The sequence below is a fragment of the Ahaetulla prasina genome, chromosome 6 (genome assembly GCF_028640845.1).
Source record: "Ahaetulla prasina isolate Xishuangbanna chromosome 6, ASM2864084v1, whole genome shotgun sequence".
In the NCBI taxonomy this organism is placed as follows: Eukaryota; Metazoa; Chordata; class Lepidosauria; order Squamata; family Colubridae; genus Ahaetulla; species Ahaetulla prasina.
The window spans coordinates 32004826-32026519 of record NC_080544.1 but is presented as its reverse complement, the minus strand read 5'-3'; the positions used below and the strand labels follow the sequence as shown (position 1 = coordinate 32026519).

At 40.1% G+C, this 21694-nt stretch overlaps 1 protein-coding gene across 3 annotated transcripts in view; it reads right to left on the bottom strand.

Annotated features, from left to right (window-relative positions):
- The window catches only part of FAS (Fas cell surface death receptor), a 32777-nt gene extending 13180 nt beyond the window's left edge, over positions 1–19597 (bottom strand). For 2 of the 3 annotated variants that reach the window (XM_058188143.1, XM_058188145.1), the window contains exons 1-5: positions 19541–19577; positions 14323–14355; positions 14098–14215; positions 7173–7310; positions 6261–6372 (exon numbers count right to left, since the gene is read on the bottom strand). In XM_058188143.1, coding sequence (XP_058044126.1) covers positions 6261–6372; positions 7173–7310; positions 14098–14215; positions 14323–14355; positions 19541–19576 — 437 coding nt within the window. In that variant the 5' untranslated portion in view covers position 19577. Of the gene's footprint in view, positions 1–6260; positions 6373–7172; positions 7311–14097; positions 14216–14322; positions 14356–19540 lie in introns of all 3 variants that reach the window. The other variant, XM_058188144.1, reaches the window with a different exon arrangement.
- Positions 19598–21694: the final 2097 nt, after the last annotated feature.

Genomic DNA, 21694 nt, shown 5'->3' with positions numbered 1-21694 from the left:
AAAATCTTCAACCAAAAACTGTCTACTATTGACCTCACCCCATTCCTAAGAGGACTATAAGGGGCGTGCATAAGAGCACAAATGTGCCTACCGTTCCTGTCCTATTTTCCTTTTCATTATATCAAATTAACATAGTTATTGCATTCTTTTGCTTATATATATATTTTTCTTATATGACGTGTTGTTGTTTTATATCGATGTTTGCATACTGTTGTGACAAAATGAAATTAAAAAAATTTAAAAAAAGATGGAGGAGTATTAGATGGTCTATTTTATACCATGTCTAATATAATAGAAGATAAATTGTGGTTTATTTTGTGAAAAGGACTATGAGAAATCAAATTCTGCAAGTTTCATATCAGACAACTTTAAAAATTGGAGAACAGGAGTTGAAGGTGTTGAAAGAGATTCCTTCAAAGATGTTAAGAGACAGGAAGGAATTTGCTTTTTTTACACAAGAACTTAAAAAACATCAGATTCAATTCAGATGGGAGGTGCCAGTTGGACTGACACTATTCTATCAAGGAAGGAGATATAGAATTGACACGGTTTTAAAGGCAAAGGATTTTCTTTCTACAGTTTTGAAAGTCGAAATAGAAGTGATAGAAAAACTTCAATAGACTCAAGAAGGCGTGGTGACCCAAGAGCCTTTATTGCTGCCAGTATTAGAGGAACCACAAGAGCAAAGGGTGACAAGAGGAGCCCTTAAGCGTAAAGAAGAGCAACAGTCTCAAAGTAAAGTCAGGATCCCATTATGGAAGCTGTGGGAGGAGCTAGACGGAAGATACCGGAGGAGGAGCTTCCGTTGTCTGCTTCAAAGCTTCAGGAGGCCAGTAATGGCAAATAGAATCTTGTCATGGAATGTTAATGGCTTGAATTCAGCTCAGAAAAGAAGGAAAATATTTCACTACTTGAAACAATTTAAAAATGATGTGATTTGTTTGCAAGAGACACATATAAAATTATCAGACCAAAAATATTTAATTAATTCAAAATTGGGTAACCATTTTGTTGCATCAGCTTTGGAAAAGAAGCATGGAATTGTTGTATATATCAGGAAGGATTTACCAGCTAAGCTAATTGAGGCAGATATTCAAGGAAGATTTATTGCTATTGAACTGGTGATAGATGCAAAAAAGACTTTGTTGATAGGTATTTATGCACCTAATCAGCAACAAGAAAAGTTTTACAAAATGTTACATGAGAGGTTGACCCTCTGGGATTATAGTTCGTTTATTTTATTAGGAGACTGGAATGGAGTAATTGATACAAGAAGGGATAAGAGAACCTCCTCCAAGAAGATACCTATTTTGACTCTGGAACCATTATTAGATAAAATACGAGAATTAATGAAAATAGAGGGAATTAAGATTAGACAATATGAGTACAAAGTTAGAGCTTTTGCAGATGATGTAGTGGTTACGTTAACGAATCCTATAAATTCAAGTAGATTTTTGTTGGAAGTAATTGATAAATATGGAAAGGTATCAGGATTTAAAATAAATCAGAATAAAACAAAAGTGATAATTAAAAATATGTCTATACAACAGAAACAAAAACTAGAGGAAATGACAGGATTTGAGGTAGTAAAAAAGGTTAAATATTTAGGGGTCTATATTAGCTCATCGAACAAGAAACTTTATAAGAATAATTATGACTTGCTATGGCAAAAAGTTCAGAATGATATGAGTGGCTGGAAGAAATTGCAGTTATCCCTATTGGGAAGGATTGCGGCTATTAAAATGAATGTGTTACCTAGATTTTTGTTTCTGTTCCAGATGATACCTATAATTAAAAGGATAAAAATTTGGAAGATTGGCAGAGTGGGATTAATAAATTTATATGGCAGGGTAAAAGGCGAGGTTAAAATGAAAATAATACAGGATTCACGGGAAAGAGGTGGTTTAAGAATGCCTAACTTTAAACTATATTATGAAGCAGTAACCCTTTCAGTAATAAGTGACTGGTTTAACTTAACAGAGGAAAGAATTTTGAATATAGAAGGTTATGACTTGTTATATGGATGGCATGCGTACTTATTTTATGGAAAAAAGTGGATAGGGCTTTTAAGAATCATGTGTTGAGAAGTGCTCTTTTGGTCTGGAATAAATATTCCTATAAATTAGATTACAAGATTCCTATATGGGCGAGCCCTAGACATGCAATAGAGAATATAAATATAGAACAGAAACAGGAAATGATTACATATAAAGAACTTTTGTATGCTGAAGGAGGTAGATTGCAATTAAAATCATTACAGGTATTAAATGAAGAAGGGAGGAATTATACTTGGTTTCAATATGGGCAAATAAGTGCTAGATGGAAAGAAGATCAAAAATTGGTATAATGCAAAGGAGGAAAATTTAATAAAGCAAATTAGAAATCAGACCCAGGAGCATATAAAGAGATTGTATAATGTGTTGCTTGAAATAGATTCGGAAAAGGATTTGGTAAAGGATTGTATGATAAAATGGGCACAGAATATTCAGGAACCAATAATGTTGGAAACATGGGAGAAAATCTGGGTTAGAAATGTTAAGTTTACACAAGCACAGAATTTAAGGAAAATTTTTATAAGATGTTTTATAGATGGCATTTAGATCCCAAAAAATTATCATGTATGTATCCTAATATCCAAGCGAAATGTTGGAGGTGTGATTGTGATGATGCTACATATTTTCATATTTGGTGGACTTGCAAGAAAATTAAGGTCTTTTGGATAAGAATTTGGTGGATTATTCAAAATGTACTGAAGAAGAAGATAAAGTTCCTGCCACAATTTTTCCTTTTGGGAATTATAATGGATTGTACAGGATTGAGACTAAATTGATTTTGAACTTAATAACAGCAGCAAGACTGTTGATTGGACAATACTGGAAGAAGAAGAGATACCTACAATAGAAGAATGGATATTGAAAGTTATTAATTTGGCTGAGATGGCTAAAATCTCAGCGTTTTAAAAGACAATACGCAGGAAAGATATTTAATTGAATGGAAAAAATGGATTGATTATCTACAAAACAGATATCAGATTAAGAAATATCAGATTGCCTTTGAATAATTAGAAAGTTATTTTATGTAATGGGGAGGGGGTTGGGAGACGAAAAGCTTTGGATGTGGTTATTTGGATTGGACTTTACCTTGTGATTGACCCGGGAAGCCGGGGGGTGGGGGAGGGAGGGGGGTGTTTTGTTTTGGGAGGGAGGGGGAAAAAAGGGGGAAAAATGTTTTTGTTTTTTTAAAACTCTTTCAATAAAAAAAAATAATAATAATATAATAGAAGAAAACCTAGTTATTCACCTTGTCGGAAATAGCAATAGCACTTAGGCTTAGATACCGCTTTACAGTGCTTTACAGCCCTCTCTAAGAAGTTTACAGAGTCAGCATATTGGCCCCAACAATCCAGGTCCTCACTTTACCAACTTCGAAGGATGGAAGGCTCAGTTAACCTTGAACCGGTGAGAATCGAACTGCCAAACTGCAGTCAGCCGCAGTCAGCAGAAGTAGCCTACAGTATTGCGCCACCATGGCTCTACGTGCCCATAGAAATAGTCAGAAAAATATCTAGGGCCATCTAGGTATCTTACAATCTTCCCATGTGGATAATACATATATTTGAGACTATAATAATTATAGAAAGTTACTTTTATATGACTATGGCTCAGTTGCCATGCTGGACCTGCAAGTAAATCTTAATGCTTCAGGTTAATTTTGTTCAGGATTGTTCAGCATTCTTGATAGAATTTTTTTCTGATACATGTTAATTTCTTTATTACAGACAAAAATGATACCTTTATTTATATAAAAATCTGCATCTAGCACACATTCAATAAGGCAATTTAGGCCACGGCAGCTCAGAGCTGCATTCAAAGCATTCAGTTTTCAAAGTTGGGATTTTTTTTCTGCTTGTCAAAAGATAATAAGCCCTCATATCTTCAAGGCCATGCCATGGTATTCTCTCTGGCCTCAAAATCACTACGGGTATTCCTCATTTAACGAGGTTTAATTGAGACTGGAAACCTCATCCTTAAGCAACTTTGATGTAATTGAAAAACTACGTACTTTTTACAATGGCAGTTTTGGCAGTTCTGGTTGTCGTCGTTAAATGAGGACTACGCAAGCTGCTAAGTGAGGACCCCATGTGACTGTGACCTCCAATTTCTTTCTGACTACCTCATTGACTTTGCTTATGAGATGCCGCATAAAAAGTTGCAAATCATGATCGTATGACTGTGGAAATACTGCAGTGGCCATAAGTGTGAGGCCTGGTTCTACAAATACTTGTTCAGCTTTGTTTGAAGTCTGAATAATTGCTAAAGGCGTGGATGTCAAAGTTCCTGTCACCTCTGCTTCAGTCTGTGGAGATTCTCAGTCATCCAGGTCATAGTTGTCTCAAAGGGCCTCTGGTGGCTCAACAGACTAATGCAGTCTGTTATTAACAGCAGCTGCTTGCAATTACTGCAGGTTCAAGTCCCACCAGGCCCAAGGTTGACTCAGCCTTCCATCCTTTATAAGGTAGGTAAAATGAGGACCCAGATTGTTGGGGGCAATTAAGTTGACTTTGTATATAATATACAAATGGATGAAGACTATTGCTTGACATAGTGTAAGCCGCCCTGAGTCTTCGGAGAAGGGCGGGGTATAAATGCAAAAAAAAAAAAAAAAGGTGCTTGTTTCAAAAGGCAGCTGGACTGTTTCTTCCTTGAGGGAGAAGAAGAAGAAGAAGTTTGGCTTCTCACCCAAGAAACTTCTGGCACAGTTCTGGCACAATGGTGGGGATGATGGAAGGATTAATCCCGACATGATTAATCCCGACTTTGCAGTCATCTGGTCGTTAGCACTCTCTCTGAGAGCTCATTTGAGGCCATGTGGAGGCTTACCTGTGCCCTCAAGGTCACCTATATCAGAGTGCGAATGGGGTGGAATCTTCTTGAAACGGCTGAAAGGACTGGAAGCATCCATCTCTCAACAGAGGGGAGGCATAAGACACCACCTATCTATCCTGTCTACAACACAGTCCTTTCAGCAGTTCCAAGAAGATTCCACCTAATCCTTCCCCCACTATCCTGCCAGAACCATTGATGCTTCTTGGATGAGAAGCTAAACATCTTCCTCTTTTTGCTGAAGGAGAAAAACAGTCCAGTGGCTTTTGAAAAAGTCAACTGAACATTAAAAAATGTATCACAAATACCATTGACTGGTGCTAATGGTTGATACGGGTTGCTGCCAGCATCCTAGGTATCAACCAAATACCTTCTTAAGATGTATGATGTTCCAAGTAGCGCAGTTTTTTGCAGTTCCGCTGGTGTTATTGCAGGAAGCTGAAATTTGTTGATGTATCTTATAAAATTCTTGGACATGGTACCAAGTGCCCAGATGACAATGGGTATCACTGTTACATGTTTCATCCATCATTGTTTCGTTTTGATGGCCAGGTTGCAATATTTCATGATTTTTTCAAGTTCTTTTTCTTCAACTCTGGCATCTCCTGGTACCATGATGTCAATAATTTCTTTCTCCCTTCTAATGATTGTAGATAGCTGAAGGATTGACTAGAAGTCCTCCTCCCCATTTCCATTTCCTTGTCTGCTGCTGGTGCTACCAAAGAATCTTCTGCCCCTCCCTCCCAAATATTATTTTTAGCTTTTTTAGCCCTCTCTCCTTCAGCCTGAGAAATGCAAAGGGTGAAGAAGATTTCCATCTCTGGAGGCTAGAGTTGCTTATATATTTCCTCTGGTATTTCTGCCTATCTCTTCCTGATTGAAAAAGTTCCTTACTATCCTCACCGGATTGGACAGATGCTTCCCAATATCAAAGCCTGATAGAGAATAGTCAAATTTCCATTGACTCAGAAAGGGGAAAAGAAGTGGATTAGAAATTAAACCCTAGGGGAGATACACACTTATGGAAGATGTGTGGGTGTTACGTGGATATGATGTGTCTATCTATCACAGGGGTGTCAAACTGGCGGCTCACAGGCCAGATGCATGACGTGCAAGCAACGCCCAACCCAGCTCCATGAAGGGAAAAAAATGTCACAATATGTCATGTGACAGCAACATGGCGCGGCGAGTTTGACACCCGTGATCTACCAGCTTGATTGCTGAGAGAAATCTTTCCTGAACTTCTTGTTCGCCATAAAGCAATATAAAATGTGAACCTTCAGATAGGTTGAATTTCTGGAGAAAAGAGATAAATGGTCACATCTGCACTGAAATATATGAGTATCCAGTTTTATCACTCATAGTAGGTGTACTTACAGATCACATTTCTCACAGTGGCGGCAAGGCTTAGTCGAATTGCAAAAGAAACCAATCATACACCTACATTTTACATTCTGCGTGATGGTACACTTTTTTTCAGGTTCCATCCCTAAAATAAATGGAAACATTTTGTTATACAAATGTTTTTTTTAAAAAAATTCATTTTTAAATGCCTGCCAAGCTTTGAAGACTAGGCACCCACTCGAGAAAAATAACGCTGCTCTTCAAATACATAAGAGGATTTCAAACGGAAGACAAAAGGTTATTCTTTGCACTGCCACTGGCCATGTAAAATGCACATTTCAGTAATAGATGTTTCAGAGAAACTTTTAAATCAGAAGTACGTCACCCATAAAGCCAGTCTCTACTTGAAAACAGGCCTGTGGTTGGAAAAATATCTCATGAAGATCCTCTGACTCTGAACTTCCTGCATCAAACCAGGGCTTGAACAAAATGGCTTTCAAATTGCCCTCCAATTCTAAGATTGTCAGGTTTTGTTTTGTTTTAAATGTTTAAGTCTGCACCAGACCTCAGTGACTCGAGACCAGTGGTGGGATTCAGCCAGTTCGCACCACTTCGGAAGAACCGGTTGTTAACTTTCTGAGCAGTTTGGCAAACTGGTTGTTGGAAGAAATCATTAGGGCAGAGAACGGTTGTTAAATTACTTGAATCCCATCACTGCTTGAGACTGTATATTTCTTTCCAGCTAGCATACTTCAGGACGCAAACATGCTTACATGTTTTTAAGTTGTATTCAGAACAATCTATTTTTCCTGCACAGGAACCTTGTTGGTGTTCACAGATGTCTGCAGCATGTGAGGGCTTTCTGTAATCAAATGAACTAAAATATCCTTTTCTCCTGTGTGAAACACATTGATGTTGAAATAAAATATAGTTGGTCATACATACCGTGTACTGCATCACAGTAATTACATCGTAGACAAGTAGTTTTATAATTGTCTTTATCCATGTAATCTTTACCCTCTGTGCAAGGTTTGCAGTTGGTTTTAGGATTGCTTGTGCAATCTAATGTCTTGACAACAGAACCTGTAAAAAAAAGATTTCATTTTTTTTTAGTTGTTTCTCTTCAATTTGTGCATCACCTGGTATTGCAATATTAATGAACAAGACTCCCTCCACCAATAGTGATCTCAGGTGTGTTGTGGCCCAGATGTCTGTCTGTTTGGATTCAAAAGTCCCACAAAATCTTGACCTTTTCAAGAACTTTGTCAATTTGGCATTCCCAATAATTTTTGTTGCGTTTGAACACAAAATTCTGGCAAAGCTTCCAACGTAACATTTTGGTAAATCGATCATGGCATTGTAGATAATCAATGTGTGAGATTACTTTTCTTGTCTTTTGATTCAAGTTATCAAATTGCAGCTGATTTCACCTTCAGTTTGATTCACAATCTAGGACTGGTAAAAACTTAACAGTTCAAGTCCTAACCAAGGACCTAAGAGCTATTAAGGTAGCATCTGACGACAACAACAACAACAACAATATTCTGTGCCACTTATTTCACTGATATAATGACTTTGGGTAGATTATTCTTTATCAAGATACTTATGGTTACAGAGTCTTGCAAGTCCTGCCTATGTTTTCCCTGCCTTCTGTGTCTTATGACCCAAGGAGTTGGGGCAGTAGTCAGTTTGAATCACCATGGTGTAACAGTTATGGTGAAGAGCTAGGTGTGGAAAGACCTAAATTTCCCTTAGGCACAGAAACTATCTAGGTGACTTTGGCACAGTCATCCTTTCTTACCCCTAGATTGAGAAATTACAATGGCTTGTGGGTATATTTTCAAAAGAGAGGAACAGCTCAATGCTTAAATTAGATATATCTCCGCCCATGGAAGGAGTGGAAATGTAGAAAACATCTCAGAAGGGACTTCCCCTAGCTCTCTGCAAAGTAAAAGCAAGGTGAGAGAATATGCTTTCAGATTGATTGATTGATTGATTGATTGATTGATTGATTGATTGATTTTGTTGAATATATATTAAATAATCTATATAAGTATAAGCATGAATTGAATACAAAAAATGAATACAATTAAATGGAACATTAGGAGAGGGACAGTGGTGCTCTTATGCACGCCCTTTACAGACCTCTTAAGAATGGGGTGAGGTCAACAGTATTTTTGGGGGTTTTGGGATGAGACCAAAGAGTCAGATAGTGCATTCCAGGCATTAACAACTCTGTAACTGAAGCCATATTTTCTGCAATCGAGTTTGGAGCGGTTCACTTTAAGTTTGAATCTATTGTGTGCTTGTGTATTGTTGTGGTTGAAGCTGAAATAGTCATCGACAAGATTTGCAAGATTCTTTTACTGTAATCTTACAATCCTTATGATTTATATTGATATATTGATCATCAATTGTGTTGTAAATGTTGTACCTTGATGAACGTATCTTTTCTTTTATGTACACTGAGAGCATATGCACCAAGACAAATTCCTTGTGTGTCCAATCACACTTGGCCAATAAATTCTATTCTATTCTATTCTATTCTAACTACTTATCTGTCCATATCTATCAATCTATCATTCATCCATCCACTCCCTATCATCTATCTTCTAATCTATTATCTATTTATCTATCTACAACTATCCATTAATACTACTATTAATCGTTTCATAGTTCCCATCACCAATCTCTTTCCACTTATGACTGTATGTCTATAACTTGTTGCTGGCAATCCTTATGATTTATATTGATATATTGACCATCAATTGTGTTGTAAATGTTGTACCTTGATGAAGGTATCTTTTCTTTTATGTACACTGAGAGCATCTGCACCAAGACAAATTCCTTGTGTGTCCAATCACACTTGGCCAATAAAAATTCTATTCATTCATACTATTCAAAGGTAGTACTAGTACTCAACGTATTGGTTCCCTATCTGGACTACCTCAAAAGGCTGTCAGAAGTTGAAAAAAATCTGTCTACCAATTTGCAATGGATTAGGATGGTAGACTTTGATTAATGAGCCTTTCAATGGCCTTCATCTTGCAGTGTTGGCTGTTAACATTCATTCATTCATTCATTCATTTTCTGGTCTGCTCTGCTTAGAAAAAATATCCATGTTTTTCCTTTTCAAAACATGCCTCTACTAGGGTTTAATCTGAGATCCCGAGGCATTCTGGGAAATGAAAATGATACATCAAACCAGCAGATGCACCCAGCCTTCTGCACATGTGCTTTGCTTGTGTGCATGCCTTCCATGTTGTGACCCAGACCCAAGTAGGTAGTAATAAACTTAGTCTGTGGAGAAACAACTTTATTCGAACAGCTGGGAATTACTTCATTCCCAGCGTCATTCAACTCAAAGTAGAACAAATGCCTCCCAACACAAATTCCTCAGTTATCTAACAAACCTTAGTCCAATTAGGCAAACTGCCAAAGGCCCTTCCTGGCAAATGTCCAGAAGCCACAAAAACAAAGACGTAAACGAAGCAGAGGACGAAGCAGAAGACGCAGCTACAAAGTTGTTTCCCCGGCAAAGCTGAAACACCGGTGCTGGTCTTGTTTTAAACCTTATGGGAGGGGCCAATCATCTCTTGTTGTCCTCTCTGCTTGAGCTGCTCTTGCCTTCTGGCAGCTCTTCTCATGTGTGCATTAGGAACACGCTCCTCCTGTTCCTCTGCCTCACTATACTAGGCTCTGGAGGCTCTGGAGTCCACACCTCACTTCCCGATAGCCCTGGCCTCACCTTAGCCTCATCGCTGTCCGACTCTGTTGCCAGCTCCGTAGGCTGCTGATGGACCACAATATTCCACGCATGTGCCCAGCCTCAAAAACATGACTAAATAGGCAGCATTATGCCAGGGTGAGTGGGTGGGCAGGCCCACCTGCAGTCATTGCTCCCGGTTCACCCAGTTCGCTGAATACCACCTCTGCCTCAAAATAATACATTGTTTAGTGCTTGCTTCCCATTTATTATTTTAAGAATGTGCATTTGAAAGAAATAACATCTGGAGAGAAATGGAGTTTTATAAGTCTCAAGTGAGAGTACAAGTCCAAGAACGTCCCCTTCTTGACCATTTTGGATTTCCTGACTCACTTGGATCTATGCACAATCATCCAATGGAGTACACTGTTGGAAGAAGGCTTATTACATACATGGGGCTTAAACAGCTTACTTGTTAGAATCTTATTTGACCACATGACTTAAACTAAGTTTGCAAAAGAAGATTTACCTATATATTTTCTTTTAAAAGGATTATGGGAATGACACTTTATCCACTAGAATGAAAAGTGGGTATGGCAATCTTCTCACTTACGTACTACTCCCATTTCCTTGTCAGGAGATGGAATGTGACAATTTGCTGCAGCCAACTCACTGTGGGCAACTTGCTGTGGCTAACTTGCCATGGCCAACTCAACGCAGCCAACTCATCACGGCCAACTCACCATGGCCAACTCACTATAGGACAATTTAACAATTGAATTTATTTATTTAAAATAAATAAATAAATAATTTTAATTTTTGTCATTCCACCATTTCTTTGATATTAGCATAATTCTTGTCTCGCAGCAAGTTGCCCCATGGCAAGTTGGCCATGGCAAGTTGGCTGCACCAAATTGTCATAGACCTATCAGAAGAACAGAAGAGAGAGAGAAAAATGCTGCCACTACCATGCTTCCCTCTCCATCTTTTCATTCCATTCACAGCACTACATATTTACATTGTGTGTTAATGTTTCACTGTTTGAGGAAAACTTTTGGTTTTCTTCTTAAGAATCGCTTCTTAAGGAGCAATTCCTCAAAAGTGGTTCAATTTCCACTTCAAGAAAAACCAAACATAGGTAGTCAGATTGGGTTATTCAGAGTTATCTCTGAAGCAATGCCACACTGCCTTCAGTCAGAATGAGAGTTTGCCTGCATGCATAGCATAAAGGAGCATTGGGGGAGAGGGAGTAAACAATAAAGATGGCAGTTGGGACATCAAAGCCCTGAGTAGCCATCTTGAATATTTTGAGACACATTTCCCCTGTAGTATATCAGTCAAAGCTCAGGAGAAAGAAAGATATGGAGCTGCTGCAGTTCTCTGGAATGGTCAGATGTTCTGATGCCCTGCGGAAACACCTTAATAGTCACTAAATAAACCAGGATAATGGTGGTGGGGGAGGCTTTTCTTCCACTGCTATAAAGAGAAAGAATGAGAAGAGAGAGCGGCAACAAATAGCTCTTTTCATAAAGAAGGCCAGTCTGCTTGTTAACACAATCAAAACCACGCGGCAGACTTTTCATTGTGCAAAGCACATCATTGTAATACTGTTCGGCCTTCAGGCCATCTAGACACCACCACTTGCTCTCCGGGATCTTCAGCTTGTCTACGGCTAAAATTGAATTTCCAAGTTTTTGTCCTTAAAGTAACTCAGGCTATGTTATTATTTTAAAAGATTTTTTTTTCTGTGAGCTGCTTGAAACTACAGAAAAATCAAAAAGTACGGCTTCCTTATTTCTGCATTACTATGTAGTTTCTTCCAGTCTCTGAGGCAATAGAAAAATATTGCAACACACTTTGTGTTGTGCTCGCTGTCAGCTTTGGAAGCCACACTAGGCTGGAAGCTTCCGTGCTGCCACTTTCTCATGTGTGGAAAAGTAGGAGGGGGGATTTAGTAGAGGAGTTGTCTTTAGACATAATAGCATTCTTCCTGTCAGTCAAGGTCAGGCCGATCCTGCATCTGGAGAAGGAGTGGTCGGAGTGCTGTCTCGAGATGGGATGGTTGGCGATTGGAGCATGTGATCAACTGTGGAGTCAGGGGGTGGTTTTGGGGGTTTTGATTTACTGAGGGAAAACCCGGACCTCTCAGATTTGAGTTTTCCCAGATGTGCCAGTTTACTTATCCTAGTAAATAGAACCTTGAAAGATGCTCGCTTCGGAGTTTTTACTTGGAGTTGGGTTTTTTTCCTGGAACACTGATACTCGCTAGACCAAACCTCAGTGACTAAGTTGGTAATGGGTGTGGCTCTTACAAATGCAATAGGACTCAACTTGAGGAAAGTGATGGGTGGAGCCTCCAAATATTATCTGCTGGCAGGAAAAACAACAGCAAAAGGAATGATTACTCCATTAGTCGACTGAAAATAAATGTTTTCTTGTAATTATGGGCCATGGAGGGAATTTTAACTTCCATTCCGCTAAGCAGAAATGCATTTCAACTGTTGAGACCGAACCTGGCAAGATCTGAAACAAAGAAATCAAGGCAGACGTACACAGGGTAGCCATATGAGCAGGCCATGTGGGGTAAAAGGAAAAGGTAAAGGTTCCCCTTGCACATATGTGCTAGTCATTCCCGACTCTAGGGGGCGGTGCTCATCTCCGTTTCCAAAGAGCCATGCTGTTGGAAGATGTCTCTGTGGCCATGTTGCCGGCATGACTAAATGCCAAAGGCGCACAGAGCGCTGTTACCTTCCCACAAAAGATGGTCCCTATTTTTCTATTTGCATTTTTTACGTGCTTTCAAACTGCTAGGTTGGCAGAAGCTGGGACAAGTAACGGGAGCTCACCCTGTTACCCGGCACTAGGGATTCAAACTGCTGAATTGCCGACCTTTTGATCGACAAGCTCAGCGTCAGCCACTGAGCCACCGTGGGGTACCCCTGTGTTTTTTCTATTTTAGTTCTTCCACTTGGTGAAAAATATGTTAAGAAGACTTTTGTAGCCCAATGTAATAAATAGAGGATGTGGATGAGATCTGCATACTATTGGGATATAGTTTCATTAGGATTCTGCTCCAGCTATAACGGTGTTTCTCAACCTTGACTGCTTGAAGATGTGTGGACTTCAACTCACGGAATTCTACAACCAGCCTGGAAAAATAGAGAGTTCTGCAATCACAGAGAGGTGGAATGTATCATGTTATTTCGCAACCCATCACTAGGACCTGTGCTTTAAACTTGGCAACTTGAAAGTGTTGGGTGTTGTGGTCCGCCAGCAGCCTGCGGAGTTGGCAACTGAGTCGGACAGTGATGAGGCTGAGGAAGAACAGGGGCCAGTCCTGGAGGCTGGAGAAGGCCCAGATGAGGGCTCTATGTCAGAGGCAGAGGTGTGGCCAGGGCCATCGGGGAGTGAGGTGCAGACTCCAGAGCCTCCAGAGGCTGACAGTAGTGAGGCAGAGGAACAGGAGGAGCCTGTTCCTAATGCACGCATGAGAAGAACTGCCAGAAGGCAAGAGCAGCTCAAGCAAAGAGGACAAGGCGGGAGTAGGGCCAAGAGATAATTGGCCCCTCCCATAAGGCTTTAAAGACCAGCAACGGCGTTTGGGCTCTTTGCTGGAAAACAACGTTGATAGCCTTGTCTTGTTGCATTTGTTTCATATCGGTGTCTTCTGAACTTTTGCCAAGAAAGGCTTTTGGCAGTTTGCCTAATTGGACCAAGGTTGGTGATAGGACTGAGGAATTGTGTTGGGAGGAATTTGCTTTAATTTAGTTGGACTGCGCTGAGAATGAATTAATTCTCAGCTGCTCTAATAAAGTTTGTTTGTTTTTACACTGAGTTTCCTACTACCTACCTGGGCCTGGGTCACAACATTGGGTTTCAACTTCCACAATATGAAGCCAATATTGAGAATCACTAAACTAGACAATGATGCATCGACGGATCAGAAAAGTGGAGACTGGCTTGCTCATCTTTGCAGGAAGAACCTACTGCTGTTGGTGACCTCTGCCTTCCAACTAATTTTATGCATTCTCAGAAGCCCCTCTGAGCCATCCTAAAAAAAGCACACCTTAATAGCAAAACCATCACAAAATCCAGATTTCATCTCACCTTTCCATAGTGACATTAATCTTTTTTCTTCTTCTATTTCTCTATGATAATACTTACCAGGTTTACAGAAGTCACAACAGACACCATTGTTAAAATATTGCCCCCTAGGACAGTTCTGGTTAGTGGGAACAGAACCACTATTGCGTAAGGATTTGGCAGCAGTTGAATCAAGAATCTGTAAAGGAGAGGAAAACAAAGTATTATTGCATTGTGGCTTTCAGCCTTAGAGATTATTAGAGGTGATTAGTGCTGTGTTGCTAATTGTACTCTGTGTCAACTTACCTCTAAAGTTTTTTTGGAATTCCTTAGCAGAGACTAAGTTAATAAAAAACAGAAAAAATGAGTGATGTGAGCAGATGATAAGAACACTGATAGAAATAGGATCAGAGGTGGTATTCAACAGGTTCTGACCAGTTCTGGAGAACCGGTAGTAGAAATTTTGAGTAGTTCGAAGAACTGGTAAATACTATCTCTGACTGGCCCCACCCCCATCTATTCTCTGCCTCCCGAGTCCAGCTGATTGGGAGGAAATAGGGATTTTACAGTATCCTTCCCCTAGAGTGGGGAGTGGAGTTTTTACAGTATCCTTCCCCTGTCATGCCCACCAAGCCACGCCAACCAAGCCATGCCCAGAGAACCGGTAGTAAAAAAAAATGAATCCCACCACTGAATGGGATGATGGCTACAATGGTTCTGGTGGCACTATTTCATTTATTTATTTTAATTTCCAGGCAGCTCAACTCCAAAATGTCTCTGGGTACCTTCACAAGTATCCAGATATAAGAGAACAACTATCCCAAGAACAGAAATATGCTTCAATACCATTTTCCAGGTTAAAGGGAACTACCAGGTTAAAGTTTATATAAGTATATAAAAGCTATGCTGATTTGTGGATTGGGAGGAACACTTAACTTCTGATGTAATTCTGAGAGCCCGCCTCTTTTTGCTGTACAGAATAGACAGCTTGCAATTTCTTGTGCTTTGTGTGATAATAGCACCCGGGGAGTGGGGGAGGGGGAGATTCAGCATTTGGCTGTGCCAATTCATGGTTTGGCCATCAATTTGCCATACACGTTGTACCCAAAAAGTGTCAAACTCAGGAAATCAGGAGACTAGGTGGTTCAAATGGATATAGGTTTATTGTGTGCTAATGCTCTCTACAAAAGTCTGAACTACTGATGGTCAAAGCAAATTGGCAGTGGATATGAGTCGGTCGAATTCAAGCTGGGCTGGACTTAGATCTATTTGTATGAGGCTCATGACGCATTTGACCCCTCCCTCGGATCCAACCTTGTCATCTCCTATATCAGCGCCAGTGGTGGGTTTCTACCGGTTCGCCCCTGTTCGGACGAACTGGTAGTGGTGGCAGCAAGCAGCTCCACCCACCCGCCTAGACATCATCACGGATGCTCTGCGCATGCGCAGAAGATTCTGTGCATGCACAGAAGCGTAGAAGCACCACGCACAAGAGAAGCAAGAGCGCGCATGCACACACTCCTGATTCCAAACCGGTAGCGAAGGTAAATGGAACCCACTACTGATCAGCGGCCAAGGAACAGATAGGCTGACCGATGAGGATAGTCAGTCTCTAGGATATTCTGAGATGGCCCACTGTGGAGACCAATAATGAACCTTATAATAAACAAGGATCAGTTTTAGTCCTTAAGTTGTAAGGCTGTGCATATCCTTACAAAAAAAGTGCTTCAAATATGCAGAATGCATATGAAGAATTTGTTTCTGAATCATTAAAGCTACTGCATCTTTTCCCTGGATGATGTGACAGCTTTGGAAACAATCTCCAGTTACCTCCATATACATGATTGCTCCAGGGGTACAAATATAAAGGAAATGGTTGCACATTCAATATCAACCAGAACAGTTTCCCAGTAGCAACAGCCTGGGGAAAAAAAAGATCTGGCTGTTTTAATTATTTGAAAAGAAATGCCAAACTTTTCTTGCCGCATGGTCTAGAAATACATGCTTTTATTCTCCCCATGCATTCTCCTTTCTGGTCTTTGTATTTTAATTCCAGGAGTATTGGAGGTAGGTTAAGTGTACACAACATATTCTGTACAAATTCATCCCTCTGGGATATCTGGGGGATATGATAAAAGTATGAAGACAATGGCCATAGCAGTGTGATGGAAGCAGGGGTGGGCTTCAAAAAATTTAGCAAGGGGTTCTCTGCCCAGTTGCTGGGTGGGCGTGGCCATGGTGAGCATAGCCAAGTCAGCCTCCTGCACCACGGTGTGGGAAGGCGGGGCATTTTTGCCCTCCCCACACTACAGAGGCTTTTCTCAAGCAAAAACAGCCTCCCCAGGCTCCGGAGGCCCTCTGAAGGCCAGAAAAGGGACCATTTCTGGCTTCCGAAACTTCCGGTAGGACCGTTTCTTGCCCTCCCCAAGCCTCTGCATGCGCCCTGCACTTACCTGCATCCGAAACGAGTCACATGGAGACTCCTTGGAGGGAGGGGCAGGGGGCGGGGCAGGGTGGGATTTGGGGGTTCTCTGAACTGCACAGAATCTTAGCTAGAGGTTCTCCCGAACCCCTGAAAACCCCCAGCAGCCCACCCCTGGATGGAAGCTTACTCATTTTTTTTCCTGTTCCTAGCAGCAGCATGGCCACCATCTTGAAAGATGCATTCCTCAGTCAACAGGGATAATACAAATTCCCTTTTCTTTTATTCAATTAAACACAATCTCTTTTATTTTCTCATGTAAGGGGAAGTTAAGCTGAGAACTGTTCAGCTATAAGAGTTTTCCCTCCCATAGAATGCCAGGTAATTTGTTAGGATAGGGCTACGTTACTTCAAAGCAGGGAGGAGTTGGGTAGATAGAAATGCATTTCTGAATGCTACACCGCACCTCCGAATAGAAACCTCCTTTTTCATTAAAAAAAAGCTAGTTCGTCCAAAAGAGCTTCCCTGGTATACTACTTTGTTTAACCGCAGCAACTTTTTCCACATGAAAGATCAGTTAAAAGTTTCACTTTTGAAATTAGAATTGGTTGTCCAGAAACAGCTAAAATAAGATGAAGAATCTGAACCACTCAACCGAAAAAGATGCAGAGGTACTTTCTTGTCAACTTGAATTTAACGGCACATCATCAGAACTGGTAGTGATCATTTTTAATACCTTTCCTATGCAAAGACTTTTTTTTTTCAAAAAAGGAAATTAGCATAGTAAGTAATTAAAAAGACCTTCGAAATTTTATAGCTTTGAATATCCTATGCAGATAGGATGTGCAGCACCTGAAACAGGAACCTAAAGTATTGTTGTGCCTCAGAAAGATATTTTCCCAAGATTCAGGATAATTTAAAAAGTTCCTGTTTATAAGAATGAACTTAGAGTGACCCCTTAAATTATTGCAGTTGAAATTATTGGGGTTTTAATATAGTTTTATTATAATTCTTTCAGCATTTAATTTAATTAGTTCTTAAATCTTTTTTAACTTTTTGATTTGTACTTTTTACCATGGCTGTAAACTGCCCTGAGTCCTTCGGGAGAAAGGCGGTATATAAATTAATTAATTAAATAAATAAAAAAATAAATAAATAAATAGTCTGAGGTTTTAACTTCCCAGTCAATTGAAATTTGTCAAATGATTTTAGTTTGTAGGCCATTGAGGAAATAAAGGCGTTTTTTGATATGTTGCCTGTATCTGACAGTTTGCAAATGTCTATTTCTACCATTCTACCATTCAAAGAGAAAATGCTTTAATACCTCTTCTTGAACTGAACTGTCCCAATTTATTCTTCTTTTATTCTTCCTGAATAAAGTTAAAGGTAAAGGTTCCCCTCACACATACGTGCTAGTCGTTCCTGACTCTAGGGGGCGGTGCTCATCTCCGTTTCAAAGCCGAAGAGCCAGCGCTGTCCAAAGACGTCTCCATGGTCATGTGGCCGGCATGACTAAACACCAAAGGCGCACGGAACACTGTTACCTCCCCACCAAAGGTGGTCCCTATTTTTTCTACTTGCATTTTTTACGTGCTTTCAAACTGCTAGGTTGGCAGAAGTTGGGACAAGTAACGGGAGCTCACCCCGTTATGCGGCAGCACTAGGGATTCAAACTGCTGAACTGCCGACCTTTCGATCAACCAAGCTCAGCATCTTAGCCCCTGAGCACCATGTCCCTTCTTCTTGAATAATAAATAATAGATAAATAAATTATTCTTCTTGAACTGAACTGTCCCAATTTATTTGTATCCATTTCCTGTATTCATAATCATGTTTATACTTATAACTGTTATCTTATACATGCTTGACAAAATATATACATACATACATACATACTTCTTAGTACCTTTCTTTTCTACTTAAAAAAATACAACATGATTTTTGTGTAAAGTTACTACTTTTGTTAAAAGTAACAGATAGAATAATTTCAGCTGCATAACAATAGGTCAAAATCTCAAAGATGCTTTTGCTTTCTTCTTCAAAAAGCATGGAAACCATTTGTGGACTATGCGCTTGGAAAATTGGACACTTCAGTACCTGTACCTCGAGAACGTGGATTTTGGCAATCATGAGGATATATCCGAAGACCCAAATCTTCCTTTTATGTATAGCACAAGGGTGTAATAATGTATTTTCTTTTTTGTTTGTTGAAAAAAATTTAAAAATAAAAATAATAATAATAATAAAAAGCAACTGGACTAGTTTTTTGTTTTGCTGGGGTTTTTTTTGTTCCTTGAGGAAGAAAAAGAAAATGTTTCGCTTCTTATCTGAGAAGCTTCATCACTTGTGATGACGGGGAAAAAAACAGAAGTATAGGTACTGACAGTTGTGACTGGAATGGAAGGATTGTAAACACCCCCCCTCCATTCAGTAAAATCCTATCCTATATGTGGAGGCTCTAGAAAGAGTGCAGAGAAGAGCAACAAAGATGATTAGTGGGCTGGAGGCTAAAACATATGAAGAACGGTTGCAGGAACTGGATATGTCCAGTTTAATGAAAAGAAGGACTAGGGGAGACATGATAGCAACGTTCCAATATCTCAGGGGCTGCCACAGACAAGAGGGAATGAAGCAGGAGTGAAACAGTGAAGCTATTCTCCAAAGCATCTGGAGCTATGGGTGGAAACTAATCAAGGAGAGAATCAATATAGAACTAAGGAGAAATTGGACTAGACGACCTCCAAAATCCCTTCCAACTCTGTTATTCTGTTCTATCGTTCCAGCCCTCCACCATCCAGTCTGAACCTTCAGTACCTATCCTTCCAGCCCGCCCGCCCATCCCGCGATCAGAACTGATGAAGCTTCTTGGATGAAAAGCGAAACGTTTTCTTCTTCTCCCTCAAGGAAAAAAACAACAACAACAGTCCGGTTGCCTTTTGAAGAAGAAGGAGAAAAAGCACCTTTGACACAACTGTGACCCGGATGTCTGAGAACCTCCACAGACAGACAGGTCAAAATAAGCAACTGAATTTCTGCTACCAAAAAATACCCCTTAGGTGAACCCTTTAAGGTAGAAAGCTCTATGTATGGATAAATACTTACGGGACAGATGATTAAAAAAAGCAGCAACTGGAACATGTTGTCAGGCTAACTCTTCAGCTAAAGTGAAAGCAAAACGAGGAACTGCGTTACCAGAAAGAAATCTTTATTTTTTATTGGTGTACATGACCAAACAAGGCAACACCTTCCTTTTTTCAGTGCTTCTATGGAAGGGAAATTCCATCTGAAACAAATTACTGCTCAACATAAATGCAAAGAAAGGAATTAACCCATGTACCTAGCAGAGAAAGAGGTTTCCAGACACATAATTACAGTTAGTCCTCACACTTACAACAGTTTATTCAGTGACTGTTCATGTCAGGCCTGGAAACCATATTTCATTAGTTATAGTGGCACTGAAAAGAGTGTCTTATCACCATTTTTCACACTTATGACTCAGTGTTGGGTTTCTTTTTTTTACTACTGGTTCTGTGGGCGTGGCTTGGTGGGCGTGGCTTGGTGGGCGTGGCAGGGGAAGGATACTGTAAATCCGCATTTCCTCCTGATCAGTTGGGACTCAGGAGGCAGAGAATAGATGGGGGCGGGGCCAGTCAGAATGTTTACTACCGGTTCTCCAGAACTGGTAGTAAAATTTTCACTACCGGTTCTCCAGAACTGGTCAGAACCTGCTGAAACCCACCTCTGCTATGACCGCTGTAGCATCCCCATGGTCACGTGATCAAAACTCAGATCCTTGACAACTGACTCATATTTATGACAGTCGCAGTGTCCCTGGGGGTCATGGGATCCCCTTTTGCGACCTTCTGACAAGCAAAGTCAGTGGGGGAAGCCAGATTCGTTTAACAACCGTGTTACTCACTTAAGGACTGCAGTGATTCACTTAGCAATTGTGGCAAGAAAATGAGGCAAACGTCGTAAAATGAGGCAAAATTCACTTTGAAACGTTTCCACTTAGCAACATAAATTTTGGGCTCAATTGTGGTAGTGTTGGAAGAAATATCCTTCTGGGTTCAGTTCCAAGTGGGGAAAAAGACACTGGAAACATGGAGACTATTTGGAAAGATGGTTTAATGATTAACAGGATCACTTGGTTTGAGTTCCTGAGCAGAAAAAGGGCTGAGATGCTGAGAGTGCCTGGGTTTTATTCCCTCTGTTGGGCTTTGAATTTGAGCTTGTATTCTGATTGGTTGTCAGACTCCCATGGGGCCATGCAGGGACAACTCTGTAGTCTGTCCTGAGTCCCAAGCTTGGTTGAGCCTTGCTGGGTGATGGAAATCTCCCCAGGTGCCAAATGGTGAGTTCTGTTGCTAGATGGGTAGAGGGCTAATCCTACCTTTTTTGGATTTTGGGTGAGGGGATTTGCCTATGAATAGACCTAGCTATCTCTTTATCTCTTAAGTGTGGACATCTGCTGTGGGCTATTGAAGATGGTGGGGGCTATTAAGAGTGAGTCTTTTTCCTGCCTAAAAACATTTTTCTCCATTTCTCATCCAGGGAAATATAATATTCTGCCTTTTTAATATTTCCTAGAATATTTCATTTTCCTAGGAGAGGGTGGGTGCTAATTTCCTACAGTAGTAAGTGGAGAACTACCTGTAATATATTGTAGAAGGCATAAAAAGGACAAGAGAAAAAGGTGCCACTAAGGCAACCACAACAATACGCAAGCAAATAATAGATACAAACTCAAGGTAAACCGCTCCAAACTCGATTACAGAAAATATGACTTCAGTAACAGAATGGTCAATGCCTGGAATGCAGTACCTGACTCTGTAGTATCTTCCCCAAACCCCCAAAACTTTACGCTTAAACTGTCTACTGTTGACCTCACCCTGTTCCTAAGAGGTCTGTAAGGGGCGTGCATAAGTGCCCCTGCGTGCTTACCGTTCCTGTCCTAATATTCCTTTTTTACTTACTCTTTTCATGTATCCAAATTATGTTTATACTTTTAGCTATCTTATATACAATTGACAAATAAATAAATAAATAAAAATATTCAGGTGAGAAGATTTTGAATTTATTCCAAGAAAGATTTATTTATTAAATAAAAATTTTATATCTGCCCACTCACCCTCAGTGATTCGGGGGTGGGGGGGGCTTACAAAAAATTGAATAAAGGGGTCAGACAGACCCCTCCCTAATTTGCATGCAGATAAGCACATTCAGATTTGCGGGATTCTTTTATTACACTTGTTG